Raw genomic sequence first — 20158 nt, 5'->3', positions numbered from 1 at the left:
CTTGTACGTGCTTTTCGTGGACAGCGAGTGGGTGAAATCTGTACTTCTTGTCGTTTCACACGCGATTTACTTCACAACGTTTCAAGTTCGTACTCCCTGTTACCTCTGACAGCTTTTTCTCTTTTTCTGGTTTTCCTGGGCCTGTTCCCTCAAGCAGCGTTCCCTTCTACTGTTGTCCTGTCTCCTCAGACAGCGTACAATTCTTCTTTTGGCGGGGGTGTTGCCAATGCACACACGCGCTTCTTTTTCACGCTCTTTTTCCTGGCAGACGGAGAGTCACGCATGTATCGAACATCTGTGCTTGCCCGGTGTGTAGCCTACCCCTTCAGAGGTCATTCTAGGCTGCGTGTGACACGCATACGTTCATTCTTGTGTTACTGGGTGCCACAGCGTAGTGCAGTTTTTTTTTCCGCACACGTGGTCTAGGAGGGGTTGCGTGCACGTCATCTCCCTTTTTTGGGCTTCCTGTGCGTTGCGTGACCCGTCATCTTTCCCCAGGGGTCACATTCAGCCTTGCTAGAGCACTAGGGTACAATTACCATCTGGTATCCAACCCCTTTGACCCCCAATTGCCCAGGACAATAGTTTACAGCCACTCCCATACGCACATTAACATCATGGCCATGGTTGGGAGGCAAGGAATCCGTAAGGGTGGCAAAGGTGGACGAGCCACAAGTGGTGGCTGTGGTGGATCCGGTAGGGGACGTGGTCGTTACTTGCAGGGTGACACTGTCCCCCCATGTGTGGAGGACCAGTCAAGGGCACCCATAATCCCCCCCCCGGCCCCCCAGGCTGAGGCTGATGTGGCTGACACCATCCATGCTCAGCCCTTGTTGGACCAGCCCATTGTGGCACCAGACCTGGCTGACTCCATGGCTGACTTACAGGTCAGCAGGCCTATGACACGTGCGCTGGTGCACGTTGATGTCATCAGGCCACGTGGATCAGGGGCAGCAAGGTCATCTGCTGCCCCAAGTAGGCAGGGTGGAGAGGCTGCAGGGGCAACTGCGGCTCCATCCACCCCAGCTCTCACATACCCAGCCAGGACAGTGTCGGTCCTAGTCCATCCTGCTGTCATTCCCACTGACACCATTACACTTGAGCCAATGCCTGCAACAACTCCCATGCTGAGTGTGCACTCCCACACTCCTGATACAGAGTCCACCAGGGCTCCTGCCCCTAGTGTCCAGAGCGGCGTAGGACACTCAGGATCACCACCACCTTCCAAGCGGAAGAGGAAGAGTGCTCGTCCGGCACAGGCTGATGCCCCAGACACGGCTACACAGTCCGGCCAGTCGAGGAAGCCCAGCTTCACGGATGCCGAACTGAATGCACTTGTCGAGTATGTGTCCGCACATGATAACGAAATGGTCATTGTTGCAGGATCCAAGACCACACCTGCACAACGCCAGGCACACTGGCAGAACGTTTCGGACATCGTAAGTGCCCTTGGAATCGTGAGGCGCACAGCCAATGATTTCTATAAGCGCTGGAATGACCTAAAGCGCAGGGCAAAGAATAAGCTGGCCTCAAGTCATGCCGCAACTCTAGTGACTGGAGGTGGGTCTCCAGTAGAAGACATGGAACTCACTCCACATGAGTCAGTCGCTGGGACCTACGTCACGGAGGAACAGATCCAAGGCGTGGGAGATCTGCCTGATTATGAGGCATTGTCCGGTGAGTGCACATGCATGTGTGTGTCATCCATGTGCATGGTGTGTGTGTGAGGGCTTCTGTTTGTGTGCCAGGTGAGGGTGTGTGCGCCTGAGTCGTTTGGGTCACCCATGTGCTTCATGCAATACATTCTGCGCAGCATCATTTGGCCATAGCAGTATCCCTTCTTCCAACAGTAGACATCTAGCCTAACAGCACGCCAGTTGCCCTTGAAGTCTCACCTTGCCACAACATTGTTGCTTATTTTTCTCTGTCCATTCAGGCACATTGTTTGCATTCCACCACTTTTACTAGGCATTTCTCAGTCCTCTAGTCACATGGCTATGGTAAAGTGGAGTGACTTTGTTACCTGGATATCATTTGTTTAGACATGTCCCTGTGCAATGGGACCATTTTGGACTGGCAGCTCCAGGTGAAAAATCAGACCTGTTTGAATTAGAAAAGCTATTACATGAGGGAACTGGACTGAATGAATAAGTGCTGCCCTCCTCTCCATCTTCACTCAATAGCAATGGTACATGCCATCTGTGTGATGGCATGTGTATTTCACCTGGCAATCACAGGCCAATGTGCGATGCCACTGCCAGGCAGCATGCAGAAAATGTGTTCATCTTCCATCTTGGTGTCATCAGTGTGTGCCATTTGCCTACCCTTCATACGCAGTGAGGGTGCATGCATGGGAGGGTTTTAGTCATGTGGGACATGTGTCAATCAAGTACTGGTTCTGTTGCTTCTCAGCCCTCATTGTGTGCCATGGTGCTAATGCCTGTTTCCATTTGTTTGCTTTTATGTCTTTGCAGGGGAAGACGCACCTGATACTGCTGGGGTTGTGGAGATGGTGCAGACCCAGGAGGGGTCTGAGGGCCGACCGACCACCAGTGAGGGACGTGGTGTGGTGGTGGGTGAGAACCCACAACTGCTGCAGGTCGTGCTCTCAAGGGGTGTCTCTGGCTGCACCTCCCCCAAGCTGTACTCGGGTGTTGATTCGGATGATGAGACCTACGTGTCGTCGCAGGTGAGTGTTCCTGGGAGGGATTCTGTTCTGTCCCACCCACCTGCACCAGGGTCAGAACCCTCAATGGGGATGTCAGTGTTGGCAGCTACGCCTTTGGTGGTTACGGATGCAGGGTCACACTCTGCGACATCTGATCCTGTTCCTGGGCCAGCAGATCAGAGGGGCAATGCAGTCCTGCAGCCTCAGGCAGTGCCGGCACAGCAAGGCGCAGTTCGCCTTGCCCTAGACAGGTGTGGTGCCCACCGACGTGGTGGCCGTACGCCACCTGGCAATACCGCATGGGAGCAATCCATTTACGGTATGGCAACCCAACAGGCAGCATCATCAGAGATGATGGCTCAGGCCATGGATAGAGTGGCCACTTCCATTGTCCCCCCCGAAAGGCTAATGGAGCGACTACAGCAGGCAACCGACTCCATCTGCCAGTCACACAGGGAGGACATGTTGGCGTCCAACAGGGACAAGCGGGCGGCACTGGCGACTCTGCAGGAAGCCATCTCCATAGAGTCCCAGGGCCACAGGGAAGCCCTGAGGCAGGAGCTCCTTCACCTCAGGACGACTCTTGTTGAGCTTGAGGCTTCAACAAACCGAAGGACAGAACAGCAGCTGGAGCGTCTCACCCGTACGCTCTCAGCTGAGATGCAGGCAACTAGGGCGGAGGTCCGGGCATCCCGTGAGTTGTTGCATGGGGACCTCCACACACTTATCCTCCAGAACGAGACCTACCACACCCGCATGCTTGCAGCCATGGAGGAACAGACTAGGGCCTTGCGTGGGCTGCCTCCCATAGTGCCACCACCTCCGGATGCAGCTGCACAGGGTGATAATGGCGACAGCAGTGATACTCCCACAATAGGGTAGCCGTGTGGGCCATGAGCCCATGGAGGTGTTTTTTTTTCGCAAGATCCACACAGGTGGGTTTTGGTGTGCACCCTGTCCTCGGACCTCCTGGGTGGCCTCCCTAACCCCCCCAGGCCCATTAATGGCCATTTTTGATTTTTTTTTTTGGGACAGTGTGTTGCCTTGTGTGGCTCCCGTGGGCATACGCTGCATTTTGGCTGGGCACATGCAGGCTTGTCATGTATTTGGTTCAGATGCTTGGGTTTTTGTCACACACACCCCTCCTGCTTCCCGTTTCTATGGGCTTGCAAAGCGTGTGCCCAAGTGACATTGACGTACATGGTGACATTGGACTCCCACTACATGTGTGGGTAGTCTAGTCACTACTGTGTATACATTCTTAGTGCATATTGCTGTTGTGTTGTGCACTGCATGTTGCATTGATGTGTAACTCATCATCCATGTCTACCTCCTAATTTGCAGGTCCTTTCCTCATGTCTACACAAGGCCCTCTACTTTGGAGATGGGGTCCATGTTGGCAGCAGTGCACCTACAACTCTACATGGCGGCAACACTGTACATTTGGAAGTGGTGGGAGTGCAGGCATTTCCAGGTGGTGAGACTACTAATTCCTTACATTCGTAATGCCATGTTAATGGTAGTTTTGAGGGTCAGTAGCTGATAAGTGTTATTGCTAAATACCTGCTCAAGTGTGTTGTTGGTCCTGCATTACTGTGAGCATTTCAGGTGTCGCGAGTTTCAATTAGGGACACTGTACTTTGTGACACTTGTGTCATGTTGTGGGGATTACTTTGTTTACCTGCACATAGCATGACATGGCATGGTGTGTCGTGTGGCGGTGCTGGGTTGGGTGACATGGCACTGTCCTCATGTTGCATTTTGCAAGTGGGTATTCATTTTAGCTGCATGAATGTGTTTTTTCACGAAACTGCATTGGTGGTGTCTGTGTAGGTAGGGATGCACACATTGTAACACTTCCAGGTGAACAATCTCAGGCTGATATCGTTTTGACGGTTGATTCTCCAGACATTCAAGATCAGTGTCAGGTTGAGTCATCATTGATTGTCAGATGGTATGTGCCAGGGCAGTGTGCACTCCACAGGGGTGTGATTTCTATGTGAAGTAATTAGCCACTAGCTGTGTACGGGCTGCCTCCCCCGTGCCCTTTCCCCTCCCATGCGCAGCGGGCGTGCATGTGGTTGGGGATGTGGGGGCACCACCATGTCCACGGCCAGGCCCCGGCGTGTTGCAACGTTGTGCAGGACACATGCTGCCACTATGATCCTGCACACTACTGGGGGAGCGTATAACAGCTGCCCGCCAGAACGGTCAAGGGAGCGAAAGCGTGACTTAAGCACTCCGAATGTGCGCTCTACTATGCCCCGGGTTGCAATGTGGGCTGTGTTATATCTTACCTTGGGTGGCGTGGTGGGGTTCCGAATTGGCGTCATCATGTGGGGGCTGAGAGGGTAGGCACTGTCCCCTGTGGAGGTGGTGATGGGTATCATTGGTGGGGTTGTGACCTTGCTCAGTATCTGACATGCATGCATGTGCAGTGGCATTCATACTCACCAAGCAGCCATGTATCGCCATGCCACCCAGCTTCTAGGTCCCGGCTTAGGGTGGACATTCGGTAAATGAAGCTGTCGTGAGTGGACCCGGGATAGTTGGCATATACTGAGGTGATGATTCCCTTGGCATTACATACTACCTGCACGTTGATGGAATGCCAGTGCTTGCGGTTCCTATAGATGTGCTCAGATGCCCTGGGGGGACGTAGAGCCACATGGGTGCAGTCGATGGCACCTAGCACTTTGGGGAATCGTGCCACACCGTAAAAATCCAGGGCGGCAGCATGCCTTTCTGCAGGTGTTCTGGGCAGGTATATGTGCCTGCGGACTGATGGGCGTGCAGTGATGATGTTCAAGACCTGGTGTAGGCAGCGTGACTGCGTGGCCTGTGACACCCCACCCACTATGGCACTTGTCTGCTGAAATGATCCAGTGGCTAAGAAGTGCAGTACATTGAGGACCTTCTCCAGGGGGCTGAGTGCTTGGGAGCACAGGGTGGGTGATGTGAGGTCATCCTCCCACTCACTCACCAGGTCCAGTATTATGTGTGGTGGAAACCTGTACCTCCCATACACCTGGTCATCAGGCATCCCGAAAAGGCTGGTTCTGGGTGTGAAAATTCTGGCCCTGACTATCCTCCTCCTCCTTTGGTAGCCCATGGCCACTGCTGCTAGGAACGGTATATTCATCCTGGCGTCTGAGCTTGTTAGTTTTTTGCGCGCAAATTTATGCGTTGCGGGTCGACGTATGCCTGCTTCCTACTGGTGTACGTGTTTCTTTGCGCGTGTTGTAGGCGAGCGTGTGAAACTTCCCGCGCACCCCTGAAATCCAGTACCCAGGCCAATAGCGTGTGTAAGTGCCCGCGCACCCCGGAATACACGTACATAGGCCAATCGCATGTACGCGCACTTTTGTCCAATTACACGCGATGACACTCTGACGTGCAGTCTTTCCACGTGTGCTCCGTCATCACGTGCTATGAGGGAAACACCCGTGCGGGTCACGTCAGACGCGCTTACGCGCTGAGGGCCTTTCCTCGAATTTCACGCTGACGTGCAGGATTTTCACGTGCCAAATCACTCCGTATGAAGACCACGCTCCTGCCCAGAAGGCCGAATTACTGCCCCCCAGTGCCCTGAGCAGCCTCCCACGTGCCATCTGCTGCTGCCTGCCTGCCTGCTGCCACCGTGCCCTGCCATTTGGTGCCTGCACATCAGCCATCTGCAGGGGTCCAGTTGCTGTGTCCACCCCTGCTGGAACAGAAGACTCCCGACTGGGATAACATCGCTCCACAGCCCAGCCCCAGGACCCAGTTGCCCACCCACTCCTGCCTCTGGGGTTGCCATGTCGGGCACTTCGACATCTGGCACCAGTGGCAACCCCAGGCCAGAGGGGCAGAGGGGCAGAGGGGCACCAGCTTCACTGCACCAAAGTTGGTGTCCTGGTGGAGCATGTCCTGGGGGCAGTATGATGCCCTCTTTGGATCGTCCCGCGCCAGCAAGGGAGAGGATCTGGGCCGACTGTGTGGTTGCCATCAACGCGGAGGGGGTGGCAACCCGCGACGTCCAGAAGATCAAGAAGCGCTGGGAGGACTTGAGGTCCAGGACCCTCGTGAAGGCCCGGCGCCTCGTGGAGGGGGGACGGGCCGCATGAGTTCCATCCAGATGAGGGTCCTGGAACGCATACGCCCAGCGCTCCACGCCCAAATCCTTGAGAGGGAGACCCGTCTGGAGTTGAGCGGTAAGTGGCCAAGCATTGCTGTCTGAGACAGGGCATGTTGCGGTGTGCTGGTTATCTGATACTTGCCTGTATGTGTGACATAGGCCATGTACGCATGAATGTGTGCAGGGACATCATGGTAATGCATGTGCGACCAGTGATGTGTGAACCACATGGTCGTTGCATGTGTTTAAATGCGACATGGGGAGCCCTATGCAGATTTTACACATGAGAGCATGCCAGTCTCTGTTCCTGGACATGGGTGGGGGTGAGGGATGGGTGCTGATGCCAGGTACATATATGGTAGCCATGTCTGTGTGCCTGACCTGCGTGTCTGTGACTTGTGAATGCCATGGATGCATGACACATGTCTGTGACAATGCACAGATTCACTGATGCAGCCTAGTTATCCTTGTATCCGCTGTGTTTGGGGTGTATGAGGCCAGATGGATGTGACTGAGGTGAAGTGTGTGCATGTGATAGGCATGACCCGTGATGCATGTGAGTTCCATATCATTGTATGTTTCAAGAGTCCATTGGACATGTATGGAAATGTCCATGGCATGCACCATGCCTGTTACTGTGTGTGTGTTTTGCCTGGACTGACCCATGTGTTGTGGAGGGACATGATGGAAGTGTACTTTGACAGTGGTACTCATCTGCTATTGCTTCCTGTCTAGGGGACCATTGTACAGTACCCTGATGCTTGTGTTCTATCTCTCCCTCTACGCAGCGGCTAGTGAAGAAGAGGGCGGAGACGGCACTGTGGAGCAAGGCGGCGGGGATGCCCCCACGGCTGCAGCTGAAGGGGTGGGTGAGCCCCACAGGGGCCTGCTACAGCGGAAGACGATGAGGAGCCATCCAGGTTGGTGGTTTCCACAGAGGAGGAGGAGGCCGCCACTGAGGCACACATGGGGCCTGGTGGGGGCATCCCTGCTGGTGCAAGTGGTGCAGTCCAGGGGCAGGGGCAGGAGGCAGCACAGGTCACCGTGGAGGGGCCGTGCATGTCGCTGTCCCTGACCCTGTGAGTGCACCACCATGCACCAGCAGGGATGCCCCGTCCCAGGCCCGTCCGCAGGTAGAGGGGATGTCCATGTCACCTGATTCCCCTCCACCTGTGGACGAGGGGACCCGTGGCCGTATGGAGAAGGTCCTGATTGGGGTCGCGATGCACGCGGGTGCAATTCGTGATGACGTGCGTGCTTCCCGGGAGGAGCACGCACGTCATCACGAAGAGCACCGTGCCGACGTGGCCCAATAGGGATCTTCCATGTTCGGGGGTTTCCTGCATTTGTCGGCCAATCTGGCGGCCCTCTCCTCCTCTGTGGAGGCTATACGCCGGTCGTTCTCCTTGCCGTCTTCCGGCCCAGATGTCACCAGGGCCCCCTGTGGACCTGCCCTGACCAATGCAGCCAGCTCGGTGGGGATCCCATCCCTGCCACAGTCGGGAGTCGGAGGTCCAGCAGGGGTGGACACCACAGCAACTGTACCCCAGCAGATGGAGGATGTGCCGGCATCATCAGGCAGGGCACGTGCACAACGGCGTCGGTGGATTCCATCAGCCTGGATGCCGTCATGCTGGCAGAGGCAGTTGCGTCGGAGGCAGCAGCAGAGTCAACGTGGGAGGCATCATGGCTCGGGGCCATCAACATCGGAGGGGCAGGCATCGGCCGGAGGGCAGGAGGACCCAGGACGGGAAGTGTCTTCCATGTGGCTGCGGTTGGGCCAGCAGATAGGTGCGGAGCGGCGGCGGGCGGAAGAGGCGCGGCTCACGATGGTCAGGGCGGAGAACTCCATGCGGAGGGCCCTGAGGTGGGCCGAGTGCCTCGAGGCAATCCGCAGGGGGTTGGAGGAGCAGATGGCGTCGTCCCTGCGGACCCTCGGGGCCATGGAACAGGACCGCCTCCGGGACATCGAAGAGGAGTTTGATGATGCCCTGGCCCGGAACACCACGGAGTGAGCCGCTGGACTTGCCCGCCGCCTTTGTATATAGCTCTTTAGTTTTAGGTTTCCTTTGTTTCTTCTTATGATTTGGAGTCGACGGACACTGCTCCACTTTTTGTATATAGTTGCATTTTAGTTAGGGTTTTTTGTAGGTTTCCTTTGTTCAGTTGGGCTCATGGACCCTTGGATGTTTTGTACATAGTTCTTCATTGGATTGTTTGATTTTTATTTTTTTATTTATTCACCATGGAGCAATGGTCTTTGCATTTCTTTTTCTCTCTCGGATTGATTTTATTTTTAATGTGACTTTGGACAACATTTATTTGGATTTGTAGTTTTAATTTTTTTTGACGGACATGCAGCTTATCTTTTTTTTCATTGCCATTGTAGTTTGTTTCATTTCATTTGCATTCTATTTTTTTAATTTAATTTTGTTTTCATACTTCACTGTGTGGTATCATCTCATTGGTTTCATGCATGTCATGTTGGGTGTTTTCCCATTCAATTGCAACCATTGTGTGTGACGGACATGGGTTCATTTGCTTTATGAACATTGGGGGTGTAACATGTAATTTCCATTTCCATGTGGGTGAATGGGTTACTTGGTAGGGCCTTTTGGCTGTGGAGGCTGACCATTACGCACATGATTGGGGATTGTGAGGACCTGGGTGCAGGGGGACATGAGTGGGGGCCTGGTGGAGGGTGCCCCTGCACTGATGGGGGGTGGGGGTGGTGGAAGACATGAGTTGGACATGAGTGGGGGCCTGGTTGAGGGTGCCCCTGCACTGCTGGGGAGTGGGGGTGATGGGAGACATGAGTGGGGGCCTGGTGGAGGGTGCCCCTGCACTGCTGGGGTGTGGGGGTGATGGGAGACATGAGTTGGACATGAGTGGGGGCCTGGTGGAGGGTGCCCTGCACTGCTGGGGGTGGGGGTGATGGGAGCCATGAGTGGGGGCCTGGTGGAGGGTGCCCTGGACTGCTGGGGGGTGGGGGGAGACATGAGTGGGGGCCTGGTGGAGGGTGCCCCTGGATGCTGGGGGGTGGGGGTGCAGGGGGACATGAGTGGGGGCCTGGTGGAGGGTGCCCCTGCACTGCTGGGGGGTGGGGGTGATGGGAGACATGAGTGGGGGCCTGGTGGAGGGTGCCCTGCACTGCTGGGGGGTGGGGGTGGTGGGAGACATGAGTGGGGGCCTGGTGGAGGGTGCCCTGCACTGCTGAGGGGTGGGGGGAGACATGAGTGGGGGCCTGGTGGAGGGTGCCCCTGGATGCTGGGGGGTGGGGGTGCAGGGGGACATGAGTGGGGGCCTGGTGGAGGGTGTCCCTGCACTGCTGGGGGGTGGGGGTGGTGGGAGACATGAGTGGGGGCCTGGTGGAGGGTGCCCCTGCACTGCTGGGGGGTGGGGGTGGTGGGAGACATGAGTTGGACATGAGTGGGGGCCTGGTGGAGGGTGCCCCTGGATGCTGGGGGGTGGGGGTGATGGGAGACATGAGTGGGGGCCTGGTGGAGGGTGCCCTGCACTGCTGGGGGGTGGGGGTGATGGGAGACATGAGTGGGGGCCTGGTGGAGGGTGCCCTGCAATGCTGGGGGGTGGGGGTGATGGGAGACACGAGTGGGGGCCTGGTGGAGGGTGCCCCTGCACTGCTGGGGGGTGGGGGTGGTGGGAGACATGAGTGGGGGCCTGGTGGAGGGTGCCCCTGCACTGCTGGGGGGTGGGGGTGGTGGGAGACATGAGTGGGGGCCTGGTGGGGGGTGCCCCTGCACTGCTGGGGGGTGGGGGTGGTGGGAGACATGAGTGGGGGCCTGGTGGAGGGTGCCCCTGGATGCTGGGGGGTGGGGGTGCAGGGGGACATGAGTGGGGGCCTGGTGGAGGGTGCACCTGCACTGCGGGGGGTGGGGGTGATGGGAGACATGAGTGGGGGCCTGGTGGAGGGTGCCCTGCACTGCTGGGGGGTGGGGGTGGTGGGAGACATGAGTGGGGGCCTGGTGGAGGGTGCCCTGCACTGCTGAGGGGTGGGGGTGGTGGGAGACATGAGTGGGGGCCTGGTGGAGGGTGCCCCTGGATGCTGGGGGGTGGGGGTGCAGGGGGACATGAGTGGGGGCCTGGTGGAGGGTGTCCCTGCACTGCTGGGGGGTGGGGGTGGTGGGAGACATGAGTGGGGGCCTGGTGGAGGGTGCCCCTGCACTGCTGGGGGGTGGGGGTGGTGGGAGACATGAGTTGGACATGAGTGGGGGCCTGGTGGAGGGTGCCCCTGGATGCTGGGGGGTGGGGGTGATGGGAGACATGAGTGGGGGCCTGGTGGAGGGTGCCCTGCACTGCTGGGGGGTGGGGGTGATGGGAGACATGAGTGGGGGCCTGGTGGAGGGTGCCCTGCAATGCTGGGGGGTGGGGGTGATGGGAGACACGAGTGGGGGCCTGGTGGAGGGTGCCCCTGCACTGCTGGGGGGTGGGGGTGGTGGGAGACATGAGTGGGGGCCTGGTGGAGGGTGCCCCTGCACTGCTGGGGGGTGGGGGTGGTGGGAGACATGAGTGGGGGCCTGGTGGGGGGTGCCCCTGCACTGCTGGGGGGTGGGGGTGGTGGGAGACATGAGTGGGGGCCTGGTGGAGGGTGCCCCTGGATGCTGGGGGGTGGGGGTGCAGGGGGACATGAGTGGGGGCCTGGTGGAGGGTGCACCTGCACTGCGGGGGGTGGGGGTGATGGGAGACATGAGTGGGGGCCTGGTGGAGGGTGCCCTGCACTGCTGGGGGGTGGGGGTGGTGGGAGACATGAGTGGGGGCCTGGTGGAGGGTGCCCCTGGATGCTGGGGGGTGGGGGTGCAGGGGGACATGAGTGGGGGCCTGGTGGAGGGTGCCCCTGCACTGCTGGGGGTGGGGGTGATGGGAGACATGAGTGGGGGCCTGGTGGAGGGTGCCCTGCAATGCTGGGGGGTGGGGGTGATGGGAGACATGAGTGGGGGCCTGGTGGAGGGTGCCCTGCACTGCTGGGGGGTGGGGGTGGTGGGAGACATGAGTGGGGGCCTGGTGGAGGGTGCCCCTGGATGCTGGGGGGTGGGGGTGCAGGGGGACATGAGTGGGGGCCTGGTGGAGGGTGCCCCTGCACTGCTGGGGAGGTGGGAGACATGAGTTGGACATGAGTGGGGGCCTGGTGGAGGGTGCCCCTGCACTGCTGGGGGGGTGGGGGTGATGGGAGACATGAGTGGGGGCCTGGTGGAGGGTGCCCTGCAATGCTGGGGGGTGGGGTGATGGGAGACATGAGTGAGGGCCTGGTGGAGGGTGCCCCTGCACTGCTGGGGGGTGGGGGTGGTGGGAGACATGAGTGGGGGCCTGGTGGAGGGTGCCCCTGCACTGCTGGGGGGTGGGGGTGGTGGGAGACATGAGTGGGGGCCTGGTGGGGGGTGCCCCTGGATGCTGGGGGGTGGGGGTGCAGGGGGACATGAGTGGGGGCCTGGTGGAGGGTGCCCCTGCACTGCTGGGGGGTGGGGGTGGTGGGAGACATGTGTTGGACATGAGTGGGGGCCTGGTGGAGGGTGCCCCTGGATGCTGGGGGGTGGGGGTGGTGGGAGACATGAGTTGGACATGAGTGGGGGCCTGGTGGAGGGTGCCCCTGCACTGCTGGGGGGTGGGGGTGATGGGAGACATGAGTGGGGGCGTGGTGGAGGGTGCCCTGCAATGCTGGGGGGTGGGGGTGATGGGAGACATGAGTGGGGGCCTGGTGGAGGGTGCCCCTGCACTGCTGGGGGGTGGGGGGTGCCCCTGGATGCTGGGGGGTGGGGGTGCAGGGGGACATGAGCAGGTGTCCAGGGTAGTCCCCTGTGGTGTCGGCTGCCTGCAGGGGCCGTGGAGGGTGTACAGGGAATACCTGGGAGCACACAGCCAAATCGCGTGTAGAATTTCCCGCGTACCCCTGAAATACACATACCCAGCCAAATCGCGTGTGGAAATTCCTGCGCACGTACCCGGCCAAATCGCGTGTGGGACTTCCCGCGCACCCCTGAAATCCACGTACCATGCCAAATCGCGTGTGAAACTTCCCGCGCACCCCTGAGATCCACGTACCCAGCAGAAGTCGCGTGTGGAAATTCCCACGCACGTACCCGGCCAAATCGCGTGTGGAACTTCCCGCGCACCCCTGAAATCCACGTACCCTGCCAAATCGCGTGTGAGACTTCCCGCGCACCCCTGAGATCCACGTACCCAGCCAAATCGCGTGTGGAACTTCCCGCGCACCCCTGAATCCACGTACCCTGCCAAATCGCGTGTGAGACTTCCCGCGCACCCCTGAGATCCACGTACCCAGCCAAGTCGCGTGTGGAAATTCCCGCGCACGTACCCGGCCAAATCGCGTGTCGAACTTCCCGCGCACCCCTGAAATCCACGTACCCTGCCAAATCACGTGTGAAACTTCCCGCGCACCCCGGAATACACGCACACGTTATTTTTCAGTCAGCGGGTGTCCGTGTTTGTGGGTACCCCTTTGCACGTCATTTGTCCTGGAGGGCTACAGTATAGGACATTCATCATAGCTGTATATAGGTGCTATTTGTTGGCGCACCTTTTGGCGCACATTTATTACAGGCGCAGAGACGCTACCGCCTGCTTTCTTGTGGCGGTCGTGTTTGTGCCTGTGCGCTGGTTTGACCGTGCGCTTTTTTGCCCTATTCGATTCCATGAATACGTGTTGTAGGCGAGCGTGTGGGCGTTCCGCGCACTTGCACCCTGTACTTCCCCCGTGACGCCCACATTTTGTCAAGTTGTTCCCCATTCCGAGTGTTACGCCCCGTGTTCCGCCTACTTTTGTTGTGTGTGCCGCGCTATGTGCGATTTTCGCTGTGGCCTGTGCAATTTTCGCTGTGACCTGGCGCACGCCGTTAGATGGCCTGTGCGCCAACATGCGCCGCACACTTTTTTAGCGCACATCCGATGGTTTTCTCGCGCACGGCCTTCCATGAATCGATGTGCGCTGCTTTTCGTGCGATTTTCGCACTTGCACTGCGATTTTCGCTATTCCACTGCGAATCACATGTTTTTGGCCACTTGCGCCGCGCTAATTATTCCATGAATCGGCCTGTTAGTCTTGTGAAGGAGACAGAAATAGCTTCAGGCGAACCAGCATCATGCCGTGCCTGGTACGATTGAAGACCTGCTGCTGCTGGTTAAATGACTTGATTATAGTCATTTTGGAATGTTATGAGATGGAACATTGTTCATCTGAAGAACGTATCGCATTCATTTTTGGATTTGGTTATAAATTAACCGGAAAGTGCTGGTAAAATGAGAATGTTAAGTATAAAATTTTGATTCGAATGTGCACTTTACGTAAAACTGAATTTTAGACTAAAGCAACATATTGTAAATTAATTAGTTTGGATGACTCATTTCGTTTCAACTGTAAATATTGTTGTATTCTTGTTTTTGGCATTTATGCAATACAATTAATGAAATAAAGCTTATTACGGCATTCATTAACTTTCATAAGTGTAGACTATCTGATGGGAACCATCCTATATTGTACAGTTAAATTTACAAATAATAATAAACGTTAAAGGGAAAATGGAGATCCACATTCAGAGACTAAACACATTTCCACTAAGAACTGAAACAACAATTTACCTTTGTACTAAACGAGGCTACTGCACAAGGACATTCTCTTAGTGGATTTGTAGAAAGACAAAACATAATTAAAACAGAGGAAAATAAAATGCCTAAAATATAAATGAACCAATAATTTAAATAAAAATAAAAATCAGGTTATACTGATGGTTGGACCACAAACAAACACATGCAGAGCTTACCGAGAAGATTTCATCATACATCAATACCACTTTTTCTTTAAGGGGTTTCTTTGAAGCTGTAGATTTTCTGAGTAGACCTCCTTTCTTCTCCACTTGTGCCATGCTTAACAGCGCAATCTGTGTTTAAAGATGAGAATCATTAGAGCGAACAATCTACATGTTATTCACAGTAGGGGCTTATTTCTTTAGTGCCAAATATTTCCTTTATGCAGATTTGTAGAGTATCCACAGCTGGTGGAGGCAGTCACCTGGGCACATTTCAGCAGAGCATAAAAAGGAGTCGACATTGGAAACCTGGAAGCCTCCCTGCAACAGACTAGCCTTTTCGCAATCTTCATTCTCCATTTTCTCAGACTATAATAATAAACCAATAAACAGAGAGGGGAGTCTGGTTGGATCATCTGGAATTTATGGATTGATGGTGGGTGATGGGCTAGAAGTGAGTGATGCACTAGTCACTTATATGCACCTCTCTACACCTAGGTGAACACACCCTCCACTCCCAACCTAACCCGAGACTGGTTGATCTGCTCCCCATTTCCACCCCTCCCGCTTGCTTGTAGATCCCCTTGCTACCAAATCACCCCCACCTCTCCTTTCTTAGCTGCCCTCCCTTGTATCGCTGCTTTACTCACTGTGTGCTCTTCCCTAGGAGATGTAAATCACTCTGCTGCTTCCCAAAGCTAGGTCTGTGCTCAATAAATACCCATATAATATTAAAACGTTCCCCAGCATGGTCTGCCAGAAACTGTCCACATGACAGAATCTGGCCCACTTGCCTTTGAACGAACACCCGCTAAAGAATCTCCTCTATGTCGGAAAAATTCTCAAAAATCTCAAAATATCATGCTAAATAATTTGATGAACAGAATGTAAGCTAGGTGCTATGAAAGCAGATGGCCATGCTCTGCAAATAGGGTTAAAAATAAGCCCATCCCAAAAAGATACGCTTTGGAAAGAGCTTTGTAGAACATCCATTTCACACAAGAAATGGATGTGCCAGGAAAGTGGCACACCAGTTTTACTTCACTCTAGAGTCCCTTATCTTATTAATCAACTTTCGTAAGAGAGGGGTTGGAAGGAGTATTGTGAAAGGATGGGGAGAAGGCTTCTAGACTTGTACCCTGTAAACAGCTCCAAAGAAATTGGGTGGGCATACAAAGGGAACTTCTAAACTTGAGTGCAACTATAACTGTTTCATAGGTTTATAGTAAATATAATGACCAGTACTGTACTATCAAGAATGTCAAATTGGTTGAACAATGTGATGGTAATGCAGATACATGTTGAATTTGAATACTGGGTTACGGTGAATGAGAATTCTTAGAGGATCAGAGATTATTGTCAGCGTGAATCCTAAAAGAAGTAGAGATTAGAGGTCTGGGGTTAAACACGGTCACTAATTCCAACTCTGCACGACCCAGAGGCAAAACAGACAAAATTAGTAATCAAGTGCATAGATCTGCTTTAGGGCATACAATAAGGTCATCACCTTTGCAACCACATTGTGGTATATATTGTTGTCTATCAGTTCTAAATATACTTGATGAGAATGTAGGACTATATACAACATCCACAACTTGATTAATGCATAATAACATGAGAGAGTCACGCTACCACTGAGAAGAATGCCAGACACAAAATATGCAACACGCACTATGTATAGCAGCATGACGTTAGTACATCAATGACATCACGTCACATTACTTGGCACGTAATGTGGACATGAATATTACATAGAGTACTTATTTGATCAGCAAACCTTTGTAAAACATAAAATATTTGTTCTGAATATGATTTTTAGCACAAAATACACAACACTGTATTTTCCAGAAATTGATTTACTGCACGGAAAACTCAGCGTGGCGTCGTCATCACGTGGATGACATCACAACGTAAATAGTCTGTGGTGTTTTATTTAACAGAGGCCCACCCGAAGGTAAGTTAGGCAAGCGCAGCAGTGACACTCAGAGCTGTAATAGGAGCAACCAGTTGGTCACACAACGAAGAAAGAATCTCTATGTGTAGTATGGTGACAAGGTTCTAGAAGGAGAATGCACAGAGAGGGAGATGACGGTTGAAAAGGAAAGGGAGAGCAATTCATATAGCACATTAACTAATCATTTAAATATACACATCTCCTTTCCTGCCTCCAGTCTCCATTTGTGTAGACACTACATAAATGGTGACGAGGAGCGAGAACACGTGAGGAGGATTTCTGCCCAAGGGCCCAACAATGGTTTCCGATGATGTGAACGGACCCTGGGTTTCAGCAAGTGCCCGAGAAGGTACATGCCCCTGCAAGTGCACAGATTTGGGGAGGCCTGATAAATCCACACAAATGGTACGGAGAAGCATGCGTCGGCAGTGCCATAGCGGAGTACACTCCATGCTGTTGTCTGGCAATGTCACGAACGTGGTAAACACGTTCCTGTGAATGATGCACAGCTTCATATAGCAAAAGGAGAAGGTGGAAAACTCGCCCAACGTCGATTGTTGGCAAGCTACAGGGAGAAAAGCCACAGGCACGGCACTTTCTGTGTGACTAGGTGTTTAAATTAACACACAAGCATTTCCCAGGATGGCCCGGCCTTCAGGACATATATACAAGACCAACAATTTATTTTTCAAAAAGAAAACAAATGTGTGTCTGGAGGTTTGAATAAACACACACATGCTTCTCAGATAATAGTTGGCATGGCTTTAAGAACATTATTACAAGGCCACCTTTTTCAAAAGGGAAAACAAATAGAAGTCAGTGGCAGCAAAGAATCGCATACTTGCACATTACCATAGGTTGATTGTCAAAGAAAAAAAATATAATAAGCACCATCCCAAACTATCACAGGGGGAACAGGTGACCACATAGCAATGCAAAGTGTTCCGCCAATCACAATGTTCCTCCCAGTAACGGGAGAACGCACCGTGCCATGGAAAAGATGGCTCACGTTGTTTGAGCATTATGCAAAAGTTGTGTGTGGCACCAATTATAGTGTTGACAGGAAAAAGTAATTTCCGCTACACTCTTTAGGCTCAGCGGGCCAAGAGAAATGTGAAGACTTTTCCAAACTATCTGAGGAAGAGTGTTTGAATGAATATGATGAATAACTAAAGAAGATGACCAAACACTACAATAAAAAGATCAGTACCATTTTAAATCGCTACACATTTGGAAAAGGGTGCAAGAAAAAGGGAAGAATGTAGAACAATATTATGCAGCCCTAAGAAAGTTAGCCAGGACATGGAACTGTAACCAGCAACTCGACGAGAGGCTACGAGATCAATGTTGGAGTGCAGAAATGTCAAGGTCAGTCAAAGACTGTGGGCAGAGGATGACACAAGGAGAAGGTACTAAGGATAGCCAAGGAGGTAGAACAAGCAGAGAACTGCGTCAAAGTGTTAGATGGCAGGATGAAAGAGATACAAAACAAAAATAGTCCAGAAGCTGTGTCGGGTGGAACACAAGAGACAGTATTAGCTGCAGGGAATCGAGCAGCAGGAAAGAAATGGACCATGGAAAGCAAAACTTACAAAAGAAATGTCAACAGGTTTGAAATGTCCAGGGGATTTGACAATTTCAGGGGAAGGGGAAGATTACCCACAAGAGTTCAAGCTCAGTAGTTTCCCACAGGAGTTCAAGCTGTCAGAAAAGGTGTTACAGATGTGACAGCATGTCACACTGGGCCAATAACCTGGTTTACCCGGCTCTCAGATTTGCAGAATATGCAATGCGAAAGGACATCTTGCAAGATGTTAAAGATGCAAGATCACAAACTGGATAAATGAGGTATGTGAGGACTACGAGGTTGGTGTCAGAGTTGAGTGCTTATCCGCAGTGAAAGATGATGAGGAAGATCTGGAAAGCCCCAAGGAGACCAATTTCGTGAACAAAATACCAGTTATGATGATAACCGACTACGGAGCAAAATACGTGCTACTACCAGAAGCTACGCGGAAGTAGAAATGCAGGCACAAGTATCTGCATGAATTAGACATAAATCCCAAGGCATATGATGAAGCGGAGATAGAACTGGTCAGATGGTTCTTGGCCGCACTGCGGTTTAAAGGAAGAGAGGCTACTGAGAAGATGTGTGTCTCGAAAAGAGGATCCATGCCACTGCTAGTTGGGCCCACCAGAAGAAGTTGGAGGTAAAACTACACCCTAATGTGAATGATGCTGTGCTTACAGAAGTGGACAACACGATATGTGAAACAAGGAGCGACTCGCAAGAGATGCAACTAATATGACAACAGGTGCTCCAAGAGAACATATGTTCTTTGAAGAGATTTACACATCCAGTCAGGGTGAAAGAAGGTTCTATGGCAGTTGCACAGAGGATGCGCACAATTCAGATATCCAGGAGGGATGAGGTGAAGGCAGAAACTAAGAAATTGGTAGTACATGGGATAATAGAGAGCACTGATGCCTCAAAATGGGTGTCACCGCTGGTGGTGGTGAGGAAAGCATCTGGGTAAGTAAGGATCTGTGTCGACATTAGAACTCAATAAATGTGTCATCCCAGAAAGACACTGCCTACCAGACATTCAAGAACGGATATAAACCATAGGCCCAGCTAAGGTGTTTTCAACTCTTGATCTGACCTTTCCTTATCAGGTGAAGCAATACACCCGACAGCATTTATAACACCAGGAGGACTATATCGGTACCCAAGGATGCCACTCAAACTCATTTCTGCAGCTTCAGTGTTTCAGAAAATGATGTAGAGGATTCTTACTAGGAATGACAGAATTGTGTTTTTCCAGAATTATATTTTGGGTTATGCAGAGAGCATTGAGGAACAGGACAGGAGGCTCGATGAAGAAAAAAGAGCAAGTACAGACATTTCGGGGGTTGGCAGAATACTAATCAAAGTTCATCAAGGATTTTGACAGAAACACAGCTGCAACAAGAAATCTTGTGAGAATGGGAGTAACGTTTGAATAGGATGACATTGGCGATGGAGAGTGTATGAATATTAAACAAATGTTAATGGAGGGACCAACATTGCACAACTACAAGAGTGGCAGAAATGCAGTGATCATGATTGATGCGAGCAACGTGGCTCTCGGTGCGGTTTTGACAAAGATGGAGGATAACGGAGAATACGGGATAGCATTTGCCTCTAGGCTTTTGAAGGCGCCAGAAAAGTCATATTTACTTTACTTTATTATATTTATAACGCGCACTACTGACCAGAAGGCTTAAGGGCATCAGACATAACAAACAAACAGAAAAAGAACAGACACGATACCAAGTATTGGGGGAAATACAAATACATTTGCAAGGGCTGGTTGGTCAAAAGACAGTGCAATTGACATTAAATATCTGAATAGAAAGGTCTTATGCCTTTTTCTCAACAGGGCGGTTGATCTCTCTTCCCTGAGGTCTGGCGGAATAGCATTCCACGCAGAGGGTGCTGCTGCGAAAAACAATTTTTTACCTGTGTCATCTTGTGGGGTGCAACTCTGTTGGTTGGTGCCGTTAGACCTGAGATTGCATACACTCGATTTTGCTTCCAGCACTTCACTCAAATAGAGTGGCGACGATCCTGTCAGGCACTTATGTGTAATTAGGAGAAGGCG

At 53.0% G+C, this 20158-nt stretch overlaps 1 protein-coding gene across 2 annotated transcripts in view; it reads right to left on the bottom strand.

Annotated features, from left to right (window-relative positions):
* Positions 1–20158, bottom strand: part of ARMH3 (armadillo like helical domain containing 3) — a 1518639-nt gene that overhangs the window by 1482236 nt on the left and 16245 nt on the right. For both annotated transcript variants that reach the window (XM_069611618.1, XM_069611619.1), the window contains exon 2: positions 14576–14692. In XM_069611618.1, the coding sequence (XP_069467719.1) occupies positions 14576–14677 (102 nt within the window). In that variant the 5' untranslated portion in view covers positions 14678–14692. The remainder of the gene's footprint in view (positions 1–14575; positions 14693–20158) is intronic.

Source organism: Ambystoma mexicanum, chromosome 8 (genome assembly GCF_040938575.1).
Source record: "Ambystoma mexicanum isolate Mex_15411 chromosome 8, UKY_AmexF1_1, whole genome shotgun sequence".
Taxonomy (NCBI): Eukaryota; Metazoa; Chordata; class Amphibia; order Caudata; family Ambystomatidae; genus Ambystoma; species Ambystoma mexicanum.
This window is presented reverse-complemented; position numbering and strand designations above follow the sequence as displayed.